The sequence below is a fragment of the Bidens hawaiensis genome, unplaced genomic scaffold (assembly GCF_021521415.1).
Source record: "Bidens hawaiensis isolate Kalapana, Puna unplaced genomic scaffold, B.hawaiensis_p1.1 tig00007117_1, whole genome shotgun sequence".
NCBI lineage: Eukaryota > Viridiplantae > Streptophyta > Magnoliopsida > Asterales > Asteraceae > Bidens > Bidens hawaiensis.
In genome coordinates this window covers 476,499-485,867 of record NW_027491488.1, presented here as the reverse complement: position 1 = coordinate 485,867, position 9,369 = coordinate 476,499, and the positions used below count along the sequence as shown (strand labels likewise).

General features: G+C 39.2%; 1 protein-coding gene across 1 annotated transcript; it reads right to left on the bottom strand.

Annotated features, from left to right (window-relative positions):
• Positions 1-1,511: 1,511 nt before the first annotated feature.
• On the bottom strand, positions 1,512-3,205 carry LOC143634532 (uncharacterized). Its single transcript, XM_077102580.1, has 2 exons — positions 1,961-3,205; positions 1,512-1,921 (listed from the first exon to the last, which is right to left on the bottom strand). Exon 1 carries the CDS (start codon positions 3,173-3,175, stop codon positions 2,276-2,278), a length of 900 nt encoding a protein of 299 aa, XP_076958695.1. The 5' UTR covers positions 3,176-3,205; the 3' UTR covers positions 1,512-1,921; positions 1,961-2,275.
• Positions 3,206-9,369: the final 6,164 nt, after the last annotated feature.

Genomic DNA, 9,369 nt, shown 5'->3' with positions numbered 1-9,369 from the left:
ACTTATTCTTTTTTCGTCCCTGAAAAAGTTTGATGCAGTTGGATCAGAATCTGAAAATTAGTCTTACAAACATATAGGTTAATTTTTAAAGCTCAGAAAAACACAAAAACCGCGATCACCGATATTGTTGTCCACTTAAACCCATGCCTTAATCTTTACCTGGACAAATATGATCCGACAATTATATTACTCAATGGTTTACACAATAAGACCAGCTTATTTTCAGCTTTTACCGAACCAGACCACCCCAACTTGACTTGAACCTCAAACTTAGCATATTTAAAACTTTTGTTGCTCTATTTTTTTATGAATAGTTAAGACGATCAAGGGTATTGTTTATCCACCTAAGCTTAAGCATCAAAGTCTACCAAGTAGCCATTAGATATTATTAAGGTACAATTAATTTATAGCTAGTGTTCCCCACAACATGACATACCCCCGTTATCAACCAATACACCGAACCATTACCATAGGTGAGTATGCAAAATTTCATCTGTAGGGCTTTCATGTTTCGTGTCCCTTGTGGTCGGTTTCTTAATGGTAATGAGACGCGATCAAGGGGATCCCACACGGCTAACAGCGTGGATGATCAAGTCTGTAATGCATTTGTACTTTTGTACTTTTTGTGATCAAGTTTAAAGACTTATGTGGCAGAAAACTGCGGGTTTGCTCTTTTTTAGCTTTATTTTAAATATTCACAACCCCATTTGGAATTGTGAATATCCAGATGAATAGACTGCATACAGACCCATGGTCTCCGGACCTGGGGCATCCCATAAATACAAGATTTAAGGTTATAAAACTATACACCAATAACGTGTAAAACGCTAAAACTAGCAGTTTGAGATTTATATCACAGGCTACACGGCATACTCTAACGTTAAACCTAACCAAGCATCATATGATAACGTATTCAAATTTTTTAAACTTTACAAACATTATAATATTTCCATTTTTCATACCAAGAATTGAGGCTTGAGTATGGGCCGATCTTTCTTGTGAAAAAGAAAACGCAAAGCTGCATGATCGGTAAAACCGGTGGTCTTGGAAAGTACGAGATAAGACTGGAACTTGTCAAAGGCAAACACAACGGCTAAAAGTTTCTTTCGTTGGTGGTGTAGTTTTCTTGGGCATTATTCAAAGTCTTGCCTGCATAATAAATAGGGTGAAAATGTTTCTCACGCCTTTGCCCCAAAACCGCTCCAACCGCATAGTCGCTCGCATCACATATGAGCTTAAAAGGTAAATTCCAATCCGGTGACACGAGAATAGGAGCACTTACGAGTTGATCTTTCAAAAACTTGAACGCCTTCAAACACTCTTCATCGAAAACAAAAGGGACATCTTTCTCTAATAATAGGGTCATCGGGCGGGTGATCTTTGTAAAGTCTTTAATAAACCGCCTGTAGAAACCCGCGTGACCAAGAAAACTTCTTTTAGATTTGACATTTGTTGGTGGAGGGAGCCTACTAATCGTGTCAATCTTCACCCGATCCACCTCTATACCATCTCTTGAAATTTTTTGACCCAAGACTATCCCTTCCGTCACCATAAAATGACACTTTTCCCAATTCAACATCAACTTCGTCTCGATACACCTTTTCAACATCCTCTCAAGATTACTCAAACAATGATCGAAAGAATTACCGTACACCGAAAAATCGTCCATAAAAACCTCCATGGACGTCTCTATCATATCTTGAAAAATTTCCACCATACAACGCTGAAAGGTAGCCGGAGCATTACACAACCCAAACGGCATGCGACGATACGCATATGTACAATAAGGACACGTAAAAGTTGTCTTCTCTTGGTCTTTCGGTGCGATTGGAATATGAAAATAACCTGAAAAACCATCAATAAAATTGCTGACCTGCGAGACGCTCCAACATTTGATCAATAAACGGCAATGGGACGTGGTCTTTTCGAGTAGCGTCATTTAACCTCCGATAATCAATACAGACCCTCCAACCGGTAATCGTACGCGAAGGGATAAGTTCATTCTTTTCGTTCATGACAACTGTCATCCCCCTTTCTTTGGAACAACTTGAGTCTGACTTACCCATGGAGAATCCGAAATCACATAAATCACTCCGGCATCCAACAACTTAAGCACCTCTTTCTTGACAACTTCTTGCATATTTGGATTCAAACGGCTTTGGGGCTGAACCACCGGTTTATACTCATCTTCCATCAAAATCCGGTGGGTACAATAAGCGGGGCTAATACCTTGAATATCCGAAAGTCTCCATGCAATCGCCCCTTTATTCATCTTCTAAACCTCTATTGACTTTGCCTTCTCTTCCTCACTCAACTTAGAAGAAACAATTACGGGCAAATCTGAGCCCTCTTCAAGATACGCATACTCTAAATGTGACGGAAGAACCTTTAATTCCAACGGAGCGGGGTTTTCCACCTCTTTTTCGCAAATAATCTCACTAACCTCCATAATCTCCGCCAAGCAAAAAGCGTCATTTACCACTTCTTCCTCGCTATCCTCCATAATTTCCGTCAACTCGTCATCCACATCTATCCCAACCAAATCGGTTCCACAAATATAATCAAGACACTTATCCAAACCCGGAATAAAAGAATTAAGAAAACATACCGAATGGCATGGACCACTAAAATCATCATTATCACCCGGGTGCTTCATCGACTTTGCAATATCATAAGTAACATTCTCATCACCAACCCGAAGTGTGATCCGCCCCTCATACACATCAATAAGAGCCTTAGCCGTTCTCAAAAATGGCCGACCAAGAATAATGGGAACTTTCTTGCCGGCTTCCATGTCAAGTACTACAAAATCAACCGGAAATACAAACTTGTCAACTTTAACCAGAAAATTCTCAATAATACCTCGCGGATACTTAACCGAACGATCCGCCAATGACAACGACATACAAGTCGGTGTAAGCTCACCCAACTCCAACTTCTGAAACAACGAATATGACATAAGGTTAATACTCGCACCCAAATCTGCCAACGCTTGACTTATCATATCACTTCTGAACGTACACGGGATTGTAAACACACCCGGATCCGATAAATTTTCCGGGACCCGATTCAACACAACCGCCGAACAATCCCCACTAAGTGGAATAGACGTAACCTCTCCCAAACGGTCTTTTCTCTTGAGCAAGTCTTTCAAGAATTTCGCATACTTTGGCATGTGTTGGAGAGCTTCAACAAACGGAAGATTAATCTTTAACTATCGGAACATATCCATAAAGTGCCCGTATTACCTCGTGTACTTTTGATTCTTGAGACGAGCGGGATAAGGAACATGGGCAATATTAATTTCGGGTGGTGGCCGGAATTCAACCGGCTTTTTCTCAACTTGTGGCTCCATAATTGGTGTTTTAACTTGTGACTTACCCGGAGCCTCCATATCAATCTCTTCATCAACCGCTTCCTCTTCTTCAATTCCAACCCTTTCTTTAACTACTTCGGGACCCAAAACCCTTCCGCTACGAGTAGTAATTGCTTTCAATTGAGCGGCCGGATTTGGCTGAGTAGAACTCGAAAACTCTCCTTGAGGCCTTTCATCAAGATGACGAGCAATATCCCCAACAGACCTTTGAAGGTCAAGCAAAGATGATTGTTGATTTTTGAGTAGCAAATCGTGTTCGGCAAACTTTTTCTGTGTAATTTGATCTGATAGAATGTCATAGAGACCAAGATCTAGCCGCTAATACGATACATCAACACGAAATCGATACTTTAAATATAATACTTTATTGATAAATATGGAGTAAATACATTATGGTGGAGATAAGTTATGGAGAGAATAACTTAAACTATGTACAAGTTCTCTACTAAATTATGAGCATGAGCTCCCTATTTATAGGCTATGTACAATATATGTTAAATACAAAGAATAAACTGCCTATAACTTATTCGATCGCTACGGACACCAAAACCGTGCATTAACATGATCCCTCTCCAAGATTTGCTTCATCATATCTTCTAGATGTCCCATTCCCCCATTAGAATCCTGCACATTATTTTGAACATTAGTACCATTGTTATTATTATTATTATTATTATTATTATTATTATTATTATTATTATTATTATTATACTGACCTTGTCCTTGATTGTAAGAGTTTTGGAAGCCGGGTGGTCCGCCCAATGGACACCAATTGGGGTTATTCTTGTTGGGCCTAGTTTTGTGGTTTGAGCTTAGTTTGTATTTAGTTCTACTTGTTGGGCTTGGGGTTTTGGGCTTGTATGTGAGCCAAGAACACTTATGTGTTCTCGGTGGGCTTTTGGTTGTTTGGGCCGGCCTAGTTTGTTGTTATCCCTATATATAGGCATGTGATGTATAGGGCTAGAGGTTGTTCATTCCTAGTTTGGTGATCACAGTTTTGTAAGTGCTTAAGCACCCTACGTATTGATAATATACGTGTGTTTTGAAGCAATCGTGTGTTATTTACTTGTAATTATTCATGTTCTTGAATCACCGAGTGTTGGTATTCAGCACCAATACTCGTTTGGTTGATATCATATTGTAGTGATCCAGATTCGGGACTTACAATTGGTATCAGAGCCTTAGACCTATTTAGGTTCGTTATTGTGATATCAACAGATTCAAGATATCAAGGTTTGGTGGTGTTGGTGATTTTTCCGGCGAGGCAGTGTTCGGAGAAGAAGATTGGACTATTTTTGGATAAAGATTGGATTTGACTTGGAAATTAAATCAAATCCCAATTTATTTGGAAAGTTGTTACAATTCAGTTGAAGTTTTTTTGTTTTTCGGCCTCTGTAGTTCTATTAATCAGTAGTTCTCGGCTTCTCGTAGTTCTCGGCTCATCATAGTTCTCGGCATGTTCGTGTTCTTGGTCAAAAGATTGGTTAATATTCTAGTTCTCGGCCAATTCGTGTTCTCGGTCAAAGAGTTGGTCAACAAACTGAGTTCTCGGTCAATCTTGGTCAATACCTGAGTTCTTGGTCAAAATATTGGTTAATACTCTACTTCTCGGTCTGCAACTGGTCAACGTTTGTGTTTTTGGTCAACGTTCTCGGCCCAGTCTGCTGTGTTGGGCCTGTTTGACTTGGATTCGGACCATTAAACTGGACTGTCTTTTTGGTGGACCCTAATCTTTATTTGGACTTAAGTTGAACTTAATTTTATTTGGACTTGATTTAAAAATGGCCAGTTAACTAATGGCAGCAGCTCCATCAGCTCGTAACTTCACCAAGAACTTGATTCCATAATGGGCACTGCTACTCGTATACCCAGTTTATTGTCCCATGAGGGGTTCAGTGAATGGAAATTCCGTTTCGAACACTATGCCAAGATGAAAGATTCAAAAATTTGGAAAAGCATTGTTAGGGGACCTCGAAGGATCACCTATCAAAGGGATGGTTCAACCGAGGTTCTTGTGAAACCTGTTGCTCTATACGATGATGATGACTTTGAAAAAGTTGAAGAAGATGAGAAAGCTCTTTCAACTCTAACTATGGCACTCTCACCCGAGATTGCCCTTTAGTTTAGAGAACTCCAATCAGCTAAGGAGTTGTGGGCTGCACTGATAGAATTTTATGAGGGAAATGAGGATATGAAGAGAAGTCGCCTAGATCTGCTGCAAAAAAAAAGTTTAATATGTTTAATCATGTTCTGGGAGAGACACTGGAATCCCAACTTCAAAGGTTTATATCCTTTGTAACTGAAATGAGAACTGCTGGGATATTTCTGCAAACCTCAGAAATTAACAATAAGCTAGTGAATTCTTTGCCAAAAAATTGGGACATGAACGTTGCAGTTATCAAAAAGACCAAAGATCTTAACAGAATGAGCATGACTGAAATGGTTGTCACTATTAAAGCCTATGATATGGATGATAAACAACGGGCAATAAATCATGCTAGTTCCTATAGAGCTACTGAATATAATGTTGCTTCTAATAGTGCTCTTATGTCTCAAGATAGCTTCTCACTGTTCAAACCCACTCAACAACCACCACAGGGATACTTCCAGATGTTTTCATCCACCCTCGGTCAATCATCGTCGTCAAATTCACCTAACCCAGCTCCAGTATTTTTCACCAAATCTGGTCAGTCTACAAATGATTTTGGTAAAACCACTCCCAGTCTAAACCCCAGCCAGATTACCACCATACCCAAAGAAACTCAAGAGAATATTTCTCTAATGGCGGGATTCATGAATTGTTATCATGCCTTTCTGGCCGGAGACTTGGTTCAACCGGTGGTTACTGCTGAACTAGACTAGATTCATCCCGACGATGTTGAACAAATGGACATCTCGTGGCAAATTGCCATGGCAGTTTTTCGTGCCAAGAAGTTTACTAAGAGGACGGGTAGAAATAATTGGAACATGCCTAATAATCAAAAGGTGGGGTTTAACAAAGAGACTCTCATGTGTTACAACTGTCACGAGCCGGGTTATTTTGCTCTTGAATGCACTAAACCAGCTAAGGATGGAAATACGGAGAGGGCATTGGTTCCAGTTGGGAATGTTCGGGGTGATGTTGGAGGTAGTTTGGGAAATGGTGAAAGCGGTATGGTTGCTCAAACGTTCTCGTGGGAAGATCAGATGGTTGCGCTTAACATTGGAAATCAAACTGCAAATTCCGCAACAATTGAAGACTTTAAATAGGAAAACACTGCTGAGGAGAAGGTCAAGGAGCTCCAGTTTGCTTACATGGCGTTCACTTCTCCGGATTCATCTGAGGTACGTTTTCAACCATGCTCTTTAAATTGTGGTGAGAAAATAGAAATGTATAAACTTTATAATGACAGTCTAAGCAGAGATATGGAAAGAATAAAATCAGAGAATTTTAAACTTAAGAAAATGAAAAGGGTTTTCTAGACAAGATAGAGTCGCTTAACAAAGACATTAAAAAACTTAAGTCTGATTTTAGTATAAAGAGCTGTCATCATCTTGATGCTAAACAAGAAATCGCTGAGTTGACTGCTAAATTTGAAACCGCCAAATCTGAAATTTTAAATCTTACTAGCAAGTTTAAAAAGGCAGAATTTGATTTTAAAAAATTCGATGGCTCCAGTAAAATTGTCAACTCAATGATTGAAAATCAACTACGGTGGAAAGAAAATGAAGGTCAGGTGATAGGATGCAGTCAAGTTCCCCCACCATACAACCATAATTATGTTCCTACTCCTGTCACCAAAGAACATGAAGAAAAGATAAAGGACTTGAAGTATGGTAAACAAGATAAGGGTGAGGGGACCGGCTCTGCAAATGCCGGTTCATCTACTTCAAGTATGAACGATTCTAATGTGTCTACTTCATGTGCAGAAAAAGTAATTGTGAAGGAGTGGACTGATGAGGATGACGACCCTAGCTTTGATTTTGATAATAATTTTATTTCTAATGTTTCTTTAGAACTTCCTGTTTTGAATTCTGTTATTCCGACTATTTGTGTGGGCTCTGTTTTAAAGAGCAAGGATACTTTTGTGGTTGATTTGGTTGAAACTTTAAACTCTAATAATGTGGTTTCTAATAAAAACAAGATTTCTAAAAATTCAAAAACATCAGAAAAGTATGTTGCACCTAAGTTTGTCAAGGAGGGATGCTGTAATGACAAACAAGGTGATAAGTTAAAAAGGGGTGACATGAATTCTCGCAAATCTAAGCAAACTGGTCCACACAACCAGTCCAGACAAGGAGTTGCCCAAAAAGAATTTTTCATAAAACGTCAGACTTGTTTTAACTGTGGCACTCCTGGTCATATTGCCAGAAACTGTCCACATCGTCCGTACATTCCCTACTACGGATTTTATCAAAGGAATATGCATTATGTGCCTCGTAATAAGTACATACAAGAATTCAGGCATTGTCCAGCTAGTTCCTTTGACGATGATTGGAATAGAAATAAATCTGGCAGGCCAAATCGAACAGATACAAAAGAATAGTCAGAAAAGATGTTTCAAATTCTAACTCAAATATAAATACTAAGGCTAAGTCCAATAAGGAGAAACGGGCAGATTCGTCTCCTCCCACGTCCAAATCACCGGAGGTTACGACAACCATTCGTACATATAACTCCAAGTCTCACAGACATAGATGGTTGCCTAAATCTCCGGCAAAAGAGTCTACAAAATCTATTTTTGATGATCAAAAGGATATGTCATGGCAATCCGTGACAACTGTAGACAAATCAGGGTCACCCAGTGTAAGTATGGACTGGGTACCAAAAATAAACTAATCCCGCGTGTCGTGCAGGGACAGCTATGGAGGAATATCATCAGACCTTGGTATGTTGATAGTGGCTGTTCCAGGCACATGACAGGAGATATTACCCAGCTACACAACATTCAAACATTTAATGGTGGGTATGCGTCCTTTGCGGGAAGAGAGAAAGGAAAGATCACTCAAAAGGGTACTGTAAGTAAAAGTGTTTTAAGTTTGAAAATGTTAATTTTGTTCCAGAATTGAAGCATAGTCTTTTGAGCGTGTCACAAATTTGTGACAAAATTTTTCAACTCATTTTACTAAAAAGGAGTGCTTAATTCTGAAACCTGGCATAATCATACCAGAAGAATGGATTATTGTTCGATCACAACGAAAAGATAATGCTTATGTGATCGACATGAACAAAAATGTTCCTGACGAAATAACATGCTTGTTTTCAAAAGTGTCAGAACATAATGCGATGCTTTGGCATCTTCGGCTTGGTCATGCTAATACAAAAAATCTAAATCGTCTTGCTAAAAACAATTTAGTGCGTGGCTTACCAATCAAGTATTTTGTGACTGTTGAAAAATGTGTTGCTTGTGCTTTGGGTAAACATCATCGAAAATCTCATAAGCCTAAGTTAATTAATACCATCTCATCAGTTTTTCAATTACTTCATATGGACCTTTTTGGGCCGGTTCATGTCTTAAGTTTGTCTCGTAGCTCTTACTGTCTCGTTATTACTGCTGACTACTCACGTTTTACATGGGTATATTTCTTGTCAAATAAGAGTGAAACTGCAGATCTGATCAAGAAGTTTGTGGTGTTAATGGAGAATCAACTGAACCTAAAGCTGAAAGGAATTCGGTGTGATAATGGAAAAGAATTCAAGAATGCAGTTCTGAATCATTTTTACTCACAAAAGGGGGTGCTTCATCAGTGCAGCGCTCCACGGACACCGCAACAAAATGGTGTCGCTGAAAAAAGAAGCGGGACTCTAATCGAGGCAGCAAGAACGATGTTATGTGACTCCAAACTGCCACTGTTTTTCTGGGCAGAAGCTATTAATACGGCCTGTTATGTTCAGAATCGAGTGATTATCAACAAGTCCAAAATGAAGATTCCGTATGAGATTGTTTATGGTCATAAACCCACTGTCTCTCATTTCAGAGATTTCGCGTGTCCGTGCACATTACTAAATCTAG

Coding starts and splice junctions, on each gene's coding strand:
- LOC143634532 (XM_077102580.1), bottom strand. CDS start 3,175: ATGCCAAAGTATGCGAAATTCTTGAAAGACTTGCTCAAGAGAAAAGAC.